The following is a 20238-nucleotide window of genomic DNA, read 5'->3' as shown; positions in this document are numbered from 1 at the left end:
GTTTTACTTGAAAAAAGTCAGGCTAACATTAGAGCATCTCAGTTCTTGAGTATGGAGAGTGTGGAATTGAGAGTAATGGAGATAAGTAAAGGAGGAAGTGAGGTCTGGTCTTATTTGCCTGGGGTTCTAAAAGTAAAGAATACAGTCAAAGCTGTTTTTAGGTTTTGTTTTGTTTTGGTTTTTTTTTTTTTTTTTTTTTTTTTTTGCTTTTTGGGTCACACCTGATGATGCACAGGGGTCACTCCTGGCTCTGCACTCAGGAATTATCCCTGGCGGTGCTCAGGGGACCATATGGGTTGCTGGGAATCGAACCCGGGTCGGCCGTGTGCAAGGCAAACGCCCTACCTGCTGTGCTATCGCTCCAGCTCCAGTCACAGCTGTTTTTATCATTACTAAGTGTTGTGTCTAAATCTGATACTTTTACATATTTTAAATTAGTTAATGCTTATGTCCCAGTGAACCAGGCACTGCTGTTACCTTGATTTTACAGTTGGAGAAATTAGGCATCGAAAATTGTTATTGTTGTCTCAATGTTATTTAGCTATTAAATGGCATAACTAGATCAGAATTGAGGCATAGTGAATGGATTAAGATGTAGTCAAGTTTGCTGAAATTAAGGGTTAAGGAAGGGCTTTAGGTAAATTAGCTTAATGCTTATAAAACTGTAGTTCTTTAAATTCTAGGTCTTGTTTTTTGTTTTTTGTTTTTCTTTTTTCTTTTTGGATCACACCTGGCAATGCACAGGGGTTACTCCTGGCTCTGCACTCAGGATTACTCCTGGCAGTGCTCAGGGGATCTAGGTCTTGGTTTATTTTTTAACTAAAATGTAGTTGGCATATCTCTGAGGTTTGTTAGCATTAAAAATGGTCATAAAATTAAGCCATACATTTTCTGAAAATAAGATGGTAACTTGGTAGTCACCCTTCTGTTGAGCAGAGTTGGAATAGGCACTAAAGAGCAAAGATAGCATAGTAGTAGGAGTTGGTCTGAAATTGTTATTAATTTGAAGCTGTGTTTTGCACAGATGTAAAAAAAAAAAAGCATTTGTAGTTGGATGCTGTGGTTGAGAAAGAGCTCGTTCAAATTGGGAAGAAAAGGGACAGTGTAAATTCAGTGTTTAAGTGACTATAAACTTTGGTTTCTCAGATGTGGTTACGTAAAAGTTAGTGTCGTGTGAGCAGTAATTCATGGTGACTGTAAGAGCTTCCATATATTGTAAATTTTTAAAAGACCCCATCAAAAAGGTTAACTGCTGTTTCAGAAAGTACAGGTAATTCCTAATGATGTATTCAATTCAAGCTGAGCCGGAAAGATAAGACAGTAGCCAGGGTGTGTGCAGGTAACCTGGGTTCAGTACCCTTATGCTGTCTGCTCCCTCGAGCCCTGCCAGGACCTATATTGAACACGAGCAGGGAGTAATTCCTCAGCACAGCTGGGTGTAGCTCAGAAACTCAAATATATGTATAAGCATTAATGATAATTCACTACCATCAGAAGATGCTATCTTTTTCCCCTTTCACACTATTTGACTTAACCTAGTCAGTTTCTGACTGGGAAATGCATTAATTTGGCTCATTTAATGACTTGATTTCTTTGTTTTAGTTGAACTAAGTTTTGAGCCTTCAGTAGCGTCTTTGTGCTTTCATTTTGGTTTTACCCTTTATTTTACTTTTTTTAGGAAAAATGTTAAATAGTTTGAAAGGGATACTGCCAAAAGATGTATTACCAGACATCTGGGGCCATATGGTAGCCCAAAACGTTTGTCTATTGATATCGGAAGTCTCCATTTGTTCTACGTAGGATTTATGGATATTAATGATAACATGCAAAAATTATTTGCATAAAACTTATATTGCCTGTCTCTGCATCATACATTCTGACTGGGTGGCAGGAGAATGTTTTCAAGTTCTGTGATGTAAAAATTACTATCATTACTCTCTCAGAATGTATCTTATTTTGTGGTTCTGAAAGCATTACTACATGATCTCTTCATTTTTTTTATCATTATGCATTTAGCAATTAGCTGAACTGCTTAATAATATTTTTTTAAAGCAGTTACTTTCTATTGAAGTGAAGCTTTTAGCAGTTGATAGCAGTCCTAGCTGCTTACACTGTGGAATGTGACCCCCTGGTAAGGATTGCAGGAAAATTAGGCAGCTTTAGGTTTTTGAGTGTACACTAATTGAAAATTAATTGAAAATCAACTGCATAATGAATCCAAGGTGTTTGCTACTGGGAGCGCCTGCATCTTGCATTTCTTGGGCAAAACAGGTCATGAGTAGAAAAGGTTAGGAACCAAGACTTAAAATTCTGAAGAATTTGTGGAAAGCAATTTCTCCTGAAATTAGAACTGTTGCATTGTAGTTTGTTGGAATCCTGATTTCAAGATGAGAATAGTCAGCATTTTGAGCAGGTTTTTGGTAGTGTGACAGATGACGGAAAGTCATTTCTTTGGGATAAATTTAGCTGAACAGTGGTTTCATAGTGGTAAGCGCTTAAGTAAAGATAAATACCATTTCTCTTGGTAGCATATCCTTTCTGTCTTCAGGAGCACATTCTCTCTGAAGAAGCAAACTTTGGGTGTGATGTCCTGTGCCGCACCAGTGAGAACAGTCTTGAGTAAATATGAAACCATTTGAGAATTCACAGGGATTTGTTGTTTGTCTTTGCCCCCCCTTTTTTTTTCTTCGCTGAAATAATTTTTAAAAGCTAGATTTGACTGGAAAATAAAAGTTCTGTTTTCCAGTTAAGCATTTTGTCATTGTAGAACATTGTGCCCCAAACTCAGATTTGTCAGGCTCTGACTTTGCTGTGTGAAATAAGTTGGAAAGTAGAGCATATCTGATCCTTGTAGTCATGGAAGAGAGAAACAAGTTAAATGTTCAGTTGTAAGATATAATAGAAAGCCGAGAAATGGGTGCTTTTCTTGCATGCAGTTGTCGAGTTTAATCCCTGGCACCACATATGATCCCGAGCCTGCCAGTAGCAAGTCCTCGGCACTGCCAGGTATGGCCCTAAAACAAAAATAAATTATAATGGAAAAATCTGGTTACAGTGATAAAGAAAATTGATGAGGATAACTGACCAAGAAAGGGCTTTTTGAGGAATGTGATGATGCTTAAACTGGGACATAAAGACTGAGAACATGCTTATGAATAAAGAGTATTCCAGCGGAGGAATGTATGTATGTCAGACATGTATGTATGTCTGCTGAAGTGCTTGTTAGTATTTTCAGCTTGAGGAGTAAGTCCTTGGCCACTGCTCCTCAACTCTCCTGTGGTGGCACAAGAACAGCAGTAAACTGTATGTAATAAGGACAAGGAGTATTGCAGTAGAAGATAGCGAGTTAGCCATTGGAATCTCTATACCAAAAAAAAAAGAAATTAGACTTGAATAAAAAAAAGAAAGCCTTGTGAATGGTGGATTGAAAATTGGCACTCTGGAAGGAAAAAAATCGAGGCTGGAGAGAGAAAAGCAGAAACTACATCATACCAAGCCTTGAAGTCATGAAATGTGGGCTTCACATTTGTTTATATGTATGTTTAGAAACGAGTTAAGGATTTTATGCAAGACACTGACATGATTTCATGTTTTAAAACATACTGCTGAGGTTCATATAAGAAGTAATAATTTTACACCAGAGCTGAACAGTGGGTGTTAAAAAAAAAATCCAGATGCAGGATAGATTTCAGGTGTAGAAAGAGTGTTTGTTGCAGATAGATGGGTTGTAAGGAATAGAAAGTGACCTAGATACAATGTCACTTATATTTTATTATTTTATCCCTCTACCCCAATTCTGAATCTGTTGTCACTGACAGTCAAGGCGCGTTTGCTCGTGTGCTCTCTCCCTCTCTCTGTATCTCTGTCTCTCTGTCTCTCTCTGTCTGTGTCTCTCTCTCTCTCTCTCTCACACACACACACACACACACACACACACACACACACACACACACACAGAGTTGTGGTCCTCGATAGGGGTGGTGTCTGCCCATGTGCTCAAAAAGGAGCCCCATTTCAGTTCTGCTCAGTGGGTTTCCTCAAGTGGGTGAGCGCAATAGATGGTCGCACTCCTGGCCTGGACACTTGCATATCCTCTCAGTTGTGGTGCCCCTGGAAATGATGTGCAGTGGTAGGGATCACAGACAGCAGGCACACTGGACTGGTGCACGTGGTTGGCACTGGGCACTGGACTCCCAGCCTTGCACATGAAAGGCAGATGTGTCAGCCCCTCAGCTGCCTCAGACTCCCATGAATACTATCAAAGTTTTGAACTCTTCACTTTGTGGTAATTCCAGTTTTGAATTTGTAGGTGGGGTCGAAGAAAAGAGCTTCTTTGGCATATTAAGATGCCAGTGAAATTGGGTGTACAAATGTAGTTCTGTGAATTTTGGACTGGACGTGTTCATTTGGGTACATACAGCCCTGGAAATAGAAGAAAACATATAGAAAACCAATGGAGGGCTTCAGTTTGAATCCTAATGAATTTTAAACATTTGCATGGAGATTGAAACAGCCAAAGAGTGGTTGAGACTCAGCTCTGATATTAAAATAGAAAATAATTTGATTTTGACACTTATTTAACTGAGTTGTGATATCACAACTTTGTTTTTTGATTGTGTGTATATGTTCACAAATAGTGATAACTAGATCTGTTTATTTGTGGGCATGGTTAGATTAGGATTGGCACCATCTTCTAATTTAAAAAATATTTTTCGGTCAGATTTATTGAGATTCAGGGCCAGAGAGAGAGCACGGAGATTAAGGCAGACCCTGTTTCCATTCCCTGCATACCTGAGGTGACCCCTGAGCACAGAGCTAGCAGCTCTATAGGGTATAGTACATCCCACCCTGTTTTTTAAATTGAGATATTATTGACAAACTTTAAGTTACAAAATATTTTGCTTGTTTGTTTGACACCAGCTCCTTTAAGAAGATTTCTAGGGGACTGTAACAATAGTTGAGCAGGTAAGGTGCTTGCCTTGCACACCACTGACGTGGATTTGATCCCCAGCATCCCATAAGGTTCTCTGAGGAGTGATCCCTGAGTGCAGAGCCAGGAATATGTCCTGGATGAACCCCAAGCCACTCCCTGCCAAATCAGACTACCAAACCCCCCAGATTTCTGTTTGGGAATTAGACTTAACAGATTCATAGTGAAACAACAGACCTTTTCTTCTACCCATTGTTGAGCACAGCAGGTTAGTCAATAAGAAATAACTTAGATGAAGTTGTGGTGGGAAAAGAACTGAGTAGGAAGGAGAACTGAACTTACTGTCTACTTCTGCTGGCAGTTAAGCAGATCATTAACATTTTCTGGGTTTCATATTATTTGTAAAAGGATATTGGAATTAGTGTGTTGGCCTGAGGTGCTTTAAAATGATATAAAAGGTGCTGGACAGTACAGAGGTTAGGGGTTTGCGGTTCTACTCCCGGCCCCTCGTAATCCCCAAAACATCACTTGCGCAACTCTGTGGAGGCCTCTGATCACCACAGGCATGGCCCTTGAGGCCCCTGAGCCCTGGGGGGTTGGCGAGGGCTGGGGGCAGGGGAGGGACGCAGGACTTGGGCAGCACCACTTCCTTGGGCCTTTGCATTGAACCATTCTCTTGTTAGCCAAGTGTCACTGGCAGGGGACCCTGGGCCTCCTGAGTACCACGGGGGAGGAACCCAAAACGTAAAATTAAATGTTGTGATGATTAATTATGTGGTTTGGTAATTTGGGGTTAAGATTTAAGAAGGACACGGTTTCTGTTTTGGGGGGACTGAGGGGTATATTCCCACAAGGATCAAATCCAGTGCTTCATGTGTTCTTATATTTGAGCCACAGCCTTAGCCCATGGCTTTTGCAATTTGCTGTTCATTCATTTGCCAAAATGTGTTTAGATTAAAAGCATAACCAGGAACTAGGAGATGACTTAAGTGGTAGTGTGTGTCTGTATACTTAGCACGTGTCAGGCCCTGAGTTTGATCCCCACTGTGTGGGCCCCCTGAACACTGCTGGGCGTTAGATTTAAAATTTTTTAAAATTTATTTCAGTATAACTATAAGCCACAACTATGGATATAGTTCTAGAGTTGAAATTGACTAGACAACAAAGCTCCAATATTAAAATAATAAGTATTTAAAAAATCAGTCTTTGTGTGAAAATTGTTATTTCTTATCATGGGATTATGTCTTTGTCTACTAAGCCGTTTGATGTTAGTTGAGCCTCTGTGTTACTGCTTTTGTTTGTTGAGTTTAGTTGGTTTCTGTGTTACTTGCCATCTAATTTGGTGTGCTCATACTGGCATTCCGTACTGAGGGATCAGAGGCCGTCATTGAATCCCAGATCTCAGGACCTGTGGTCTGGCCTGGTGAAGTGGCAGGGTTGAGCCATTGGCTGGCTGCAGCCGTGGGGCTTCGGCAGGGAGGGCCTCTGACACTTGCAGTTCTCAAGAAAGTGGGAAACTTTCTTTAGTTTTAATGTGGCAGTAACTTGGACTACAGTTCTGTGATGTCTAGCAGATGTTTTAAGTTGGCTTTATGCTTAGTTTTCCCCTCTTAGAAGTTAGTACTGGATGGTAATGATTGAATAATATGGCAACCTCATAATTGTGCTTACCAGTTGTCATACACTTGCCTTTTAGAAGAAACAGCTGAAGAGAAATGCTTTAACTCCTTAGAAACAATTTCTTATTGCTACAAAGAACAGTGACATTCCACTGTGTTTTTGAATATATTGTTCTCCGATTAACTTACTTGAGAGGTAGGCAGTCTAAGAGGAACTTCACCTGTCTCTTCACTCACTGAAGGAAAGAAACTGCAGTGCTTGGGGCTACTCCTGACGCAGTGCCCTGGGGACCTTGAAGTGCAGAGAATTGAGCTGGGCGCCTTGCATGTACAGCATGCTTTGCAACCCCTTTATCTCTCCGCCTATCTCCACAGAACTTATATTTTGAATTTATGTATTTGAATCTGTTCCTTGTGATCCGAATCAGTTCTAAGCACTTTGTTTTACAGGTAGGGGAATTGAAGATTAGAAAAAGAATGTTTGGATTTAAAATTTCCTTTAGTGGAGGGTTTGGGTCACAGCCAGTGGTGCCGCAGCATCGCCCCTGCTCAGGAGTGCTCCTGGCTGGCCCCTGGAGACCTTACGTCGGGCGGGGCTTGCGAGTGTGGGGCAAGGGCCTTGCCTCCTTTACCATTTCCACAGCCAGATAGTTACAGCTTTCCAGGGGCTTTCGTGTGTGTGTGTGTGTGTGTGTGTGTGTGTGTGTGTGTGTGTGTGTGTGTGTGTGTTTTAAAGTGAAGTCTTTGCTTGAGGTTGTGTGTGTGTTTTTAACTGAAGTCTTTGTAGAAAAACACCCTGTAGTGGGTATCTCAGTTGCTAAAAATGAAATGTCTGTGCAAATTCCTTTTTCATATGTTAATTTGTATACTTTTTAGAGGAAAATAAAGAAGAATCGGAGCTATAGTACTATGTTTGCTTGTAGGTAAATTTAAAATATTTGTGTGGGGATACTAACAGCTTGTGGAAATGAAGTTACTAATTTTTGATTTTAAGCACTGGCCATTTTGTAGGTCAGTTATTTTCCTAAGAAATGTGATTGAATATTGATATTTTATTGGTATGTGTGTGCAAAATTTGTTAATTTTAAGAAAATCTGATTGAATATAAAGATTTTAATGGCATGTATGTGGGAAGTTTGTTAAAATGTAATCATATCAGTGATGAGGACATTGATCAAAACATTCTAGAAGATTTTTTTAAGGAAGCCTGGATCCAGTTCAGAATCCCACATGTTATGACATGTTGTGTACCTCAGCCACTGAAAAAAATACAACACATTCCTGTCAGCCGGAAACTTCCAATGCTGGGAATTACGAGGAATTGAGAGGGAGTCAGGGAAAAGTAGAGAAAAGAGGTCATTTTTCTTATCCTTGGAATTACCGAACGTTGATAACGTGAACAACAGTAGGTAAGTAGTCTCAGAGTTGTGAGTTAAGCAGGCAAGACATTGACACAATCAAATCAGTGTGAATGGAGTCTGATGGACTTGATGGCATTTGTAGGGAGCGGGAATGATAGTTGGGCTAGCTTTTGAAAATGTAGGGGATTTGAATTTTACCCTGTGGGTACAGACATTGGTATTTGAAAATCAAAAAGATTGAGTGGGGTAGAAGTTTTAGAAGTAGGAGTGCCGTTTGAGTGCTTCATTGCTCCATAGCTCTCGTTCTTTCTATCTTGTTTTGTCCTATGCTAAAGTTGTGGAAGAAACTGAGATCCCATAATTTAGGAGATTGTTGTTGCTGAGGGTGATGGCTGAAAGTACGAGAGGGAAGCTCTTAAATGTGTAAAACCTTTGATGTATGATGTGAAAGAGTGATTTAAATTCATATTAGGGTCTTCTGTGTGTTTGTGCTGAGAAGTGTATGCTATCAATGTTTGAGACTGTAACGATCCCTAATACCACAGAATAACGAACTACAGCACACCCTGAGAAGAAAAGAAATGATGAGAATAGGTGGGGAGTTAGGATTCTTTGGGTCGGGAAGACCAAAAACCATGGGATCCTGGGTTTAGGAGATGGAGCAACTTCTACTTTAACAGAACAGGAGAGAATGATGTTTGGGGAAGGGAATATATCAAGTTTAAAGTGTTCCTTAGCACGTTTCCTTATATAAAATACTAACTGTTGCTTGTATTCTTGAATAGACCAGAGATTCTCAAACTTCTTGAATCACCTGGAGAATGAGTTAAATTCTAATGTCTTTATAAATCTTAATGCCTTTCTAATATCCCTAATAACATATTGAGGGTCAAATGACAATCATGATAATCCATATCAGAATAATCTGAGGGTGTGACCCCCAGGCTCAGTATTTTTGCCTCCTCAGGTGATTCCAGTACCAAATAAACCTTGAGACGCACGGCGTAGACTGTGCACATCTTGAGGGCAGGTACCTTTTTCTGTTTTGATATATATTTTCTAGTGAGTAAATGAGTTAGACTAGGGTTTGTTTTACTCATTTTTGTGTCTCTTACTGCTTCATATACTTGGTATTCAGGAATTGTTTGCTGAAATGAATCTTTGATAATACCGAGTCAAATGAAAATTATGGTTTATAGAATGAACTACTGAGATGTTTTATCTTTCGTATGCTGGGTAATTAATTCATCTCTTTGTTTATTATTGTATCACTGTTTAATCAGTGTACCTCACTATTTAAAATCATACTAATTTTAGGATTTTATACCACTGATACATGTATGTGTATATATATATATATAAAATGTTTTTAAAGACTGGAGTTAGACTGGAGTTGTCAGTCTTTCAGGAACCAGATCATAGAGCTCTTACAGAACTATGGTTCTGTTTTACTCCCTGATATTCAAGCAGACAAAAAGACGAATTGCTTAATTGTCGGCACTGTATGTTTTATTAACTCTGTCATTCATGTGCCCAGTGGTTCAGAGTTTAACTGTGGCATTAATGTTACAGTGACATTTAATCTATAACTTGTTGTCCCTTTCTGTTTGTTCCTGTGATCAGGGCTACTCCAGTCTTTGCTCCAGGGTCATCCCCGGAGGTGCTGAGGGAATTGAACCCAGACCTCCTGCATGCAAGCATGTGCTCAGCCTCTTGATCCATCTCTCTGACCCCTGTGTCTTTCTGTCTTAAGCATTGGGATGTAATAGTTTATAACTGATGATTCATATTGTTCTATCACATGCTCCTTCTTTGCTTTCCTTTGTCACCAGTAGGTAAGACTTATTTTTTCATGAGATGATTTTGATTTTATAAACATCATTGATAGAAAGAGGAGTTGAAATATTTACCACTTAAAAAATGTTACCAAGCTCAGATAATTTTTATTTCCTCTAGCTTGTAACATTTTATATATGATATGGAAAATTGTATTGTCCTGCTTTCCATTGTGTACCTCTGCTTTGAATCTTATGACTTTTCTAGTGCTCTTATTGTATTCTACTTTGTATAAAGGTTACAGAAGGGCTAATAATAGGCTTTACTTTTCTCCTTGCCCCCACACAGATTATAACGTGACTAAATATATCTTGCATTCCCTGTGGCACCTTGGATCCTATTTTACTTATTGGAAGCGGTCATTAAAACTATGAATTGTCAGTTTTGGAAAAGTCTATTTTTTTAGTTAAAAGCTTAATTTGAAGGTCTAGAGAGTACAGTGGATAGATCGCTTGCTACAAAAGAGGCCACCCTGGGTTTGATCCCCTGCAAAGCATATGGTCTCTAGAGCATTGCCAGGATTAAGTCTGGAGCACTGCCAGGTGTGACCCCAAAACACTGTTCCCATCCCTCCATAAAAAGAAAACCCAATCCTTAATTTTGAATACTTTAGTGAATAGAAAATATAGTCACTAGAAGTGAATTTGATCTGAAATTGCAAGCATTTGGCTCTTTTTAAATTGTCAAACTTACAAAGCTGCATTACTAACTATATAACTTCAGTAAGGTTATCTGTAGAACAATCTCAGGGCAATAAAGAAAAATAGCTTTCCCTTTAATGGCTGTTGTACCATTTCATTAATGGTACTGGGTATGATTTCTCTGACCAAGATTCTTATGTTTATTTTAGAAGCTAGTGAAAATAATGAGAAAAAATACGATCAATCTAGAGAATATAAGGGGGCAGTGATTTTTATATCATTATGGAATCTTGTCAGTTTATAATGTCTTGAAAAGATTCCCAAGAATTTGAAAAAGATGTGAATTGCAATGTCTACTGACAAAATATCTATCAAATATGCAATAATGAATGCATTGACTGCATTACAGTCTCCTCAACGTATAAACTAAAAATTTCTTCCAGTTTTTAAGTTTTTATTAGAGGATAACAAGAATCGAGTGAAAATTGACATCTTAGAAGAAATAAGTAAACATCTGTGTATGTTTGTATGTTGCTTGCCTCTTAAATTTTAAGGCACCTGTAAACTTCACATCTTAATCAGTTTGATAGAAGATATTTTGTGATTCAGTTTGATAGAAGACCTGAGAGTATTCATTTCTAATAAACTTTCCATGGGTGATTATCCTGACCAGATAGCTTCATAGAGGCTGGGAAGGTAACTCAAAAGATCTAAAGTACATGTTTTGTATGCTGGACACAGGGTTCATTCCCTGGGACCACGTGCGAACTCCCCCCGTCCCCCTCCGAAGCTCCTCCTAGGAGTAAAGCCAGATCACCACCAAGGTGACCTCCCCTTCAAATAAAGTATGTATTTAAGATACACAAATATTACTACGTTTGAAACATGTTATGTGTCATTTACTATTCTAAGCATTTTATAACAGCCATAAAATAGTATCATTGCCAATGATTTATAAGTGATGAGTGATGCTACACAAGGAGTGAAGCCAGTTGATCATGACTTCACCTGCTAAGTGTGGGAGTTGCTCACAGGCAGACCCATAGATTAACAAAAAGTTGTGCTCTAATCTTTCAAGTCAGGAGTCTGACAGTGAGGTGGGGGGCTACGGCCTGTTGATTTAGGGGAGGTATTCTTTGTATTTCATGGTTTGGCTTCTATTGAGAGTCATTTCTTGTAGTAAGCCACTGTAATTGCTTGGTTTATGTCATTAATCTGTTACATGAGGAAATAACTTTTTTTGAGATCTTAAAGAGTAATTATTGGTGTCCCTTAAAAGTAGAATTTACAAAGCTGGTAAAATTTGTTAAGTGACAACCTCTCAGATAATAATTGCCGATTTGAAAAAATGCTCAATTATTAAATGTGGCAGCTAAAATGCTAGCTTTGATCTTGGTGAATGTTGGATGTTTATGTAAGTACTCAGATTTTAGCAGATGAAAGGGACAATATGTCTTTTAAAGGAGAAACACTTAGCTGACTCCCAGTGACTTGTTATTTTTACAACAATGGAAAAACAACCCTTTAAATCATTGAGAACCAATTTTAATCAAGGGAAACAATCTGCCATATATTGGTTTACTAAGTATCTCTGGAATATGGTGTAAAATTCCTTCAGTCAACCCCATTCATATTGAAAGAGAGAAGATATAGACCAGTTGGTGTGTTAAGTGAATTGGCCAAAGTCCTACTTCACTGTCCTAGGTATTGTCTGCAAATGCTAATTTTATTGTTGTGGCTGTTCTGTGAAGATTAAAGTACTATGGATTTCTGGGATAGTATAATGCCTCTGCTGTGATACTTAAAAATGATCTTAGTATCATTAGTGTGTATCCATATTATTCATGTCCCATTTGTGTTTTATATATATGATGTGCATTTTAATACAAAATAATACTAAATACAAATGATTGATCTGCTTGGGGGGTTTAAATACTGCCCTGAGTTTTGAGACTTTTTAAGAAGAAAGTTCTCAATTTTGGGTAGTCCATATCATGGCTGTGACTCAGTTTTAATTCAGTTTTTGCTGATGAATTAATTTTAATTTTTTGGTACTACCTAGACATTTAATTAGGATTGGCTGAAATTTACTTCAGTTGTAGAAATTTTGAGGGTGAAAATAGTGATTAGAAAAAATTTTACTTATTGGCGTTTTAGATCAGCTGGGAACTACTAGCCCAGAGTCTGTCCTTGTTGTTCATTCCCTAAAGATATTGAGAGCTTATGTCTGATGCTTTCTCCTCTTACTCTCTTGCTCCATTCTTCTTTCATCAGTAATTTAATTAATCTGAGGGTGTGTTGCAATTTGGATGGACTTGGTATCAGTGAACAGGTTTTATTTATTTCAATGCTGAAAAATAAAGCTTTCCATTTTTACTAAGTAATTCCACCTTAATCTTTGGTAAGGATTTAATGGAAAAGACTGCAAGAGCACTGTTCACAGAAATGAATAATGTAGTATGCGAATTAGAATTATTGTAGAATATAAGACTGATGTACTCAAATCCTTGTTTGTAGTCAGGTTGCTTTTATGCTTAAAAGTTGTGGCATCACAGCTTATGTTTATAATAGAGCATGACTTACTTGAGAAGTCATAATTATTGCAAATTTTTAAAACAAAAAAATTTGTCTTATTTTCATGTATAGTTCTGCGAATTATAGCTCATGTGTAGATTCACATAATAGCTTCCATAGTCAATGTGGAGTATTTTTTTCACCCTGAGTAGTGTCTGTTTTCCAGTAGAGTCACATCCTTCTCTCATCCTAATACCTGTTAACCACCGATTTGTTCTTTGTCACTCTAGTTTTGTTTGCTCTGAAATGTCATAGTTCATAGTCTTTTCAGACTTTTTTTTCCAGCATGTATTTTGTTGTTGGCCAGGCGTGATTACAGTAGCATTTAGAAATTGGTTCAGGCTCTTATGTTTCTGTATTTTGTTTTGTTTCGCTGAACGATGATCCGAAGTATGACTGTCACTATTTGCTTGTCATTTAGTTTGATACAGCTTCTTACGGTTCTGAATAGAATTCCTGTGAACATTTTTGTGTAGATTTTATAAGAATATAACTTTTCCTTTTTTTTTTTTAGATCTTAAATGCATAGGAATGAGATGGTAGGGTCATGTGTAAGTGTATATTTAGTTTCATAGAATGCTGCTAAACTTTTCCTAGGGACTTTGCATTTTGTATTCTCACCAGCATTATATGAGAGTTAGTTGCTCTAATCATTGTAAGTACTTGAAGTTATTGATATGTTTTAGTCAGCTAAAGATATAGGTAGTGATACTCCATGTGGTTTAAATTTGCATTTCCTTAATGACTTGGACAACTTTTCAAGTGCAAAATTGCCTTTGTATGTCCAAGTTTGCTAATCTTTTTTCTTTGAATTATTTACTGAGCTGAGTTTTGTTTTTTAGTATTTGAATTTAAGACGTTTCATACTTTCTTCCAGATTTTTCAAATATTTTGGGTTGGAGCAATAGCGCAGTGGGTAGGGCATTCGCCTTGCATGTGATTGACCCGGGTTTGATTCCTTTTCCCCTCTCGGAGAGCCTGGCAAGCTACTGAGAGTATCTTGCCCCCACGGCAGAGCCTGGCAAGCTACCTGTGGCGTATACAATATGCCAAAAACAGTAACAAGTCTCACAGTGGAGATGTTACTGGTGCCTGCTCGAGCAAATCGATGACAACAGGGTGACAGTGACAGTGATTTTGGCATTATAGAACAGTTTTTAATTTTGATAGTGTTCAGTATATCTTCATTTAAGTTTTTGGTAGTATTGGAAGTAACTTAAAATTGCATCCTTCTATTTACCTTTTCTTTGAATCTCTTTGATACTTTGGAAATCATTTTCTTCCAGTGTTTTTGTTTTAACTTTGTAGAACAACCATTTTTAATTTTTATGGTGTTCTGTGCTTTTTTTTTTTTTTTTTTTTGGCTTTTTGGGTCACATCTTGGCAATGCACAGGAGTTATTCCTGCCTCTGCACTCAGGAGTCACCCACCCCTGGTGGTGCTCAGAGGACCATATGGGATGCTAGAATCGAACCCGGGTTGGCCACGTGCAAGGCAAACTCCTTACCTGCTGTCTGCTCCAGCCCCTGTGCCTTTGTTTTTAATGCTTTCTGTAATGTTATATTGGAAGTTGCTTAAAACTGTAAGTGATGTCTTTCTGTTGTTGATAGGTCAATGTAGTTTTATTTACTTTTATTAAAGCACTGTGATTTATGAAGTTAGCTGAGTTTTAGATATACAGTGTTTCAGCACTCATCCCATCACCAGCCCAGTTTCTCTCCCATTCCCTCCCATTTCCTCCATCCCCTCCCCAGCCTGCCATCTCCTAGTTGACTTGTTAAAGTTTGGGTCTCATGATTTCAGCAGTTTTGACTCTGTGGATTGGTATTTAACTCTCTCATTCCTTAACACAGCTAAAGTATATGAATCCCCTTGCACTTCCCTAAATAAAATCTTTCGTTAAATTTCCTTCTATTAACCTCTTTCTTTGAATTTTTATGGCGCTTTAAAAATGATGCAATGTAGTATGTCTAAGACTCAGAATTGTTTCATTGTAACTATAAGATCTTCATGTTGAAGTTTCTGCAGAGGAAAACACACAGTCACTGTTGCTCTAGAAGTTTCCTTATCTTAACTATTATAGCACAATCACCCAGGTAGTTTTTGGGTCTTTTTGTTGTTGTTGTTTTTTCAAAGACATTTCTTTATCTCTTGGGTAATCCCTTTTCTTTTTTTCTAATAAAAAGAGCTGTTGCTGACTCACAGGAAAATTGAGCAGAATGTATACCACCATTTCTCCCCTCCCCCCCTCACACACACTGTCCCCCCCCCCCCCCCGTATCAATATTCCACACCTGAATGGTACATTTCTTACCATGAATGGTGGTTGAACTTTATTGACAAAATATCCCTGAAAAACCTACACTTAAAATTAGGGTTAATTGTTCGTATGAAACATTCTGTGGATCTTGATAAATACATAATAAAATGTATCTACCATGACTGGAGAGATCGTATAGCCTATTAAGGGGAGGGGGGTGCTTAGTTTGATCTCTCAAGGCCCCCAGGTGTGATTTCTGAACCCAGAACCAGGAGTAAGCCCTATGCCCTGCTGGGTGTGGCTCTAAAATAAAGTGAAATGTGTTTACCGTCTTATATGCAATAGTTTTGCTGCCCTAAACGTTTTCTGGTTTCTGGTATTCATTTATATATTCTCTTTCCACTGTAAGTTCTGGCAAACACGATCTTCAGTTTCCATAGTCTTACCTTTTCCAGGATGTCATATAGTTGAAATCATACACTGTATAGCCTTTTCAGATTGATTTCTTTCCCTCAGTCTATTACACTTCAGGTTCTTCCATGTCGTATTTAGGTTCGGAGCCCTTCCAGCTAGGTGCTCAGGGGAGCGTGCACTGCCCGGGATTAAACCTGGTCTCCAGTACACAGTGCTTGTACACACCCTGTTGAGCTATCGAGTTGGTCCTCTGCCATTTTTTTTTACTTAATGTCTTTCTTCTAGTGATAAATAATTTTCTATTGTCTGGTGGATTATAAGTTAAATGTAGCCCCTCTAGTGAGGGGCTAAAGAATTGATTGCTTCAGAGTTTTTGGCAGTTATGAAAAAGAACTGCTGTAAATGATGTTTTATATGCTTGTCTGTTGTTATTCTTTTGCTATTTTTGTTTAAGGAGCATAAAGCTGGATCAAATAGGAGTGTTTCTAGTTTGTAAGAAACTGTGAGACTGTTCAAAAATGGCCTACCAGATACCACTATCAAGGAATGCGAGTGCTTATTGCTCCGTATTCTCACCAGCTATTTATTGTTAGTTTTAGTGTTTTGAACTTGACCATTTTAATGTCCAGTAATGAATATGTAGTGGTGTTACATTGTTTTGATTAATGATTCTTTAATGATCTGATACTGGCTATCTTTCCATATTTTTTTCATTGCTTATTTGCCATCTGGATATCTTTTTGGTGAGTTGTCCAGATCTTTTTGTCAGTTTTTAAAAATCAAGTTGCTTTTTTTATTGTTGAGTTTTATAAATTGTCTATTTGGGGTGTTTATATGCATATGTATTTTTTATATATTTTATTAGATACATCTTTTTTTTTAGCTTGTTCTGTCTTCTAAGTTTTATAGCTGCTTACAATGTGCCTTGTGTAACAAAGTTTCAAAATAAATTTTTATGGTTCATTATCAGTAGATACTTGATTTTTTAAATTCCTGTTATATATGCCTATATACCCAAGTTTGTGTAAACATTTCTCAGGCAGAACTAGTGGGAAAAGTTTAAAAAGTCCTGCTCTAAAGGACTGTCATTTTGTCCTTTGTAGGATCAAGTACCATGTCCAGACAATTGTTTTCAGTGACTAATTTTAACCCACTTCTCACTGCTGGTTCCATCCTATGTTCTCATTGTCTAGTCCTTCTAAATGTAGGTTTTTGAGTTCATGCTGGTCCATACACCCCTTTAGTCCTGGCATTGCTTTTATAGTAGGGTTACCCTTTCTTTGCATTTGTCAGTGCAAAGTCAGTGGTTCTTTTAGGCTGTGAGACTAGCTATGTTACCCTTACCCACATTGCTCTCACATCGTTTTTGTTTTTGGAACACATTTAGAAGTGTTCAGAGGACTCCTGGCAGTACTTGAGAACGTCAGTTGTGGGGATTTGAACTGAATTGGTGGCAAAGGAGACAAGGGCCTTTATCCTTCTGTACTCTCTGGCCCAAACCCCACAGTTTTTTTCAAATTCCTATATTGTTAAAATTTTATAAAATAAAGGTTAAATCTTTATTCACATAATGTTTATTTTGTTTTATAATCAGGTGTGCTTAAAAGCTTGTTCTTATATTTGTAAATGGTTAAAGCATCCACATTCAGATTTATTTTTTCCTTTTTCTTTTTTTCTCTTGATTTTTGAGTCATACCTGACAGTACTGGGGCTACTCTCAGCTTAATGCTGGGGTTTGCTATTGGTGTTATTGTGTGCCCAGGGGACCATTTTGGTGCTGTGGGGTAAATCCAGTTTCTCTAGGGTTACATACAGAGCATGTGCTTTAGCTCTTTGAGCTGTCGCCCAAGCCCAATCACTTTTATATATCAGAGTGAAAGAATATTTCCTGGCATATTATTTGAGGAATTTTCGCTCATAGAGTGAATTAATTAAAAACAGATTGTGGCAAGTTTATAGAAAGCATTTAAGTTTCAGTTAAAATGTCTGCAAATGCATAATCATTCAAAAATAAATATTAAGTCAGCTTATTCAACTTTTTCCTAAGTAAAAATTATTGTTACTGATGGGTCGGTAATTTTTGAAGCACATAAAACAGTTTTGTCTTATGACAAATTATAGTTGAGTGCATGTTTATTTTGTTGAAAGACAAGAGTACAGAAAAACTTAAGTTAATGCTTGACTTATTTTAAAGTATGTCAGTCAGTAAGAATAACCTACTGCCATGAATGTTCTTTTATTCAGTTAGTCATTTTTTTATTCATTCAGCAAGTACATCAAGAACATTTTGCTTTCCTATTGGGGAGCTTTATATACAGTTAACACAAAACTATTTTATAACAAGAGTGTATAGAAATTCACTGAGAACCTTGCGCTGCAAACAGCCAACCCAGATTCAGTCTCTGGCACCACATGTGGTTCCCCTTTCTAGGAGTTGTCCTTAAGTACTGAGCCAGAAGTAAGTTCTGAGCACCTCTGGGTATGGCCCAGAAAACATGGTCAGTGGGGAGTTCATTTAAGTGCAAGGGATTAATTGGCTACATGGTTGGTGTGTGGAATATATAAGATTTCATTTTTGTTATGTGGTTCATGGTTTTAGTAGTTAGTATTATCGTGAATTTCAGTTGCTGCTCAGGTTCAGTAGTAGGGAGGCTTAGTGAAAAAATTTGTAAGTATACATATTTTCAGTTTGGTGTGTTTTTAGTGTTAACTAACTGGGAATTTTTGTCTCACAAGTATTAGGATTAGTGAATTGAAATACATTGCTCATTTTGCATAAGAGTATTTGTTCCCTAGTACTGTCGACTGATCAACATGAGAGCTTATTATTTGGTTTGGTGAATATATTTGTGACATAATGTATCTTTAAGTTAAGAAGCTTTGTCTTCTGAACAAAGATAAAGAGTAAAATTCTAAATTGTCTGACAGAGACTTGTGGTTTTCGTATGATATGTTTAATAGGATCGCTGCAGTGACCGATAAAAAGCTCTTAATGACCTCCTTTCTACTAATAAATAAGAAAAAACAAATTAGACCCCGTTTCTGCCCATTTATTAAAAGAAAATACATTGTCTATTCTCCCAGCTTTGATATTTCAGCTTCTTTTTAAAACTAGATCTAATATACAATGACATTTTTGCCATGTGTTTATAATTTAGGCTTATAGCTCTTTGTATATCTCAATAAATGGTTATTTTGTTTCTCAGAAAGCACAAAATTGATTGAGAGTCTTTCACAACACCTCCCCAAAATGTTTAACCACAAGTACAGATTATCTGTGGTAAAGAACATTTTGAGATAGAGGATGTCTGGTTAGTGTTTAAAGGATTGTGGATTTGAATGACTGTAGAGGTTGACAAAGTAGCCTCAGAAGAGCTGTAGTCACTTAAAGGACGAGTACACTGCCTTTTTACAATAAAGCTAGACTCAGTCCAAATTCTGTTTCTAGTCTTAAAATATCGTTTCATAAGACTGATGACAGCAGGAAGGAAGCAATAGTAAAACTTTCTATAGTTCACAAGCAAACTGCAGGTGGCAGTTTGCTTGTGAACTATAGAAAGGATTTCTTGAAGTCTGAAGAATTAGAGTTTTATCATGATTGTATTGGGAAGACAGTTAACACTCCATAGGCGGAGCCTGAAAAATTTTAACAACTGGAGGTGGTTTGTGTTATTGGATGGTGAGGATGAAATTAGGGTCTTCCGCCCTACTAAATTCTAGGCATAGGAGGTACACACGGAAAGCTAGAATCCTTGCTGCCATAGAAGTTATATTTTAGTAGGTAAAACTATAAGCATGTAATTTAATAGTGTGATAGGGGTGAGTATGAGGAGATAGAGGTTCTGGTTTGTACTGTGGTGATGAGAGGGCTTCTCTGTGGAGTTGCAGCGGAAGCTTGGTTTGTTAAGGGAGGAAATCAAGGAAGAAGAAATGGTACGGCACAAGTGCTGCCTGCTGAGTGCCAGGCTCTACCCTGACTCTTTATAGGAAAATGGATATGATTTCACAAGCAAGGAAACTAAAGTACAAGACCTGCACAGATAGTCAGGATGCTGGAGTTTGAGCCCAGTTAGGCTGACTGCAAAGTCACTGTTCTCAGTCATTCTTCAAAGATGGGGAAGGGTTGTATAATAGGAAATTTATTTGCAACAATAGCATCGGACCAATTTAATAGAGTTCATTGTAAGTAGCAAGGATTTCATTCTGACTGACCTTTAAGTTAATGAATAGTTGAAAAATGCCCAGGAAGTTGTTCAGTTTCTGAAAGTTATGAAGTAGATCTGGACCACACATACCACATTTGGTAGTCTTCTGTGTGTAGGTTTTACTTTAGTTTAAAATATCCTACTGGCTTACTATATTTCTTGATTTAAAATAAGAATTCCACTGTAGTATTTATTGAACAGATAAGTGCATGTATGTTTTTGAGCCTGAATTGTGCATGTATGCTTATAAACAAACTGTAATGAACTCTTCTATTAATAGGTGCGAGAAGATGTACTAAATTCATTGAATAACAACTTTCTTCAAACGCTAAATCAAGCTTGGAATGATCATCAGACAGCTATGGTGATGATTAGAGACATACTAATGTATATGGTAA

General features: G+C 37.6%; 1 protein-coding gene across 3 annotated transcripts in view; it reads left to right on the top strand.

Annotated features, from left to right (window-relative positions):
* CUL3 (cullin 3) overlaps positions 1-20238 on the top strand; it is a 108659-nt gene that overhangs the window by 25695 nt on the left and 62726 nt on the right. For all 3 annotated transcript variants that reach the window (XM_055121619.1, XM_055121620.1, XM_055121621.1), the window contains one exon: positions 20121-20234. In XM_055121619.1, coding sequence (XP_054977594.1) covers positions 20121-20234 — 114 coding nt within the window. The remainder of the gene's footprint in view (positions 1-20120; positions 20235-20238) is intronic.

This window comes from Sorex araneus, chromosome X, assembly GCF_027595985.1.
Source record: "Sorex araneus isolate mSorAra2 chromosome X, mSorAra2.pri, whole genome shotgun sequence".
In the NCBI taxonomy this organism is placed as follows: Eukaryota; Metazoa; Chordata; class Mammalia; order Eulipotyphla; family Soricidae; genus Sorex; species Sorex araneus.
This window is presented reverse-complemented; position numbering and strand designations above follow the sequence as displayed.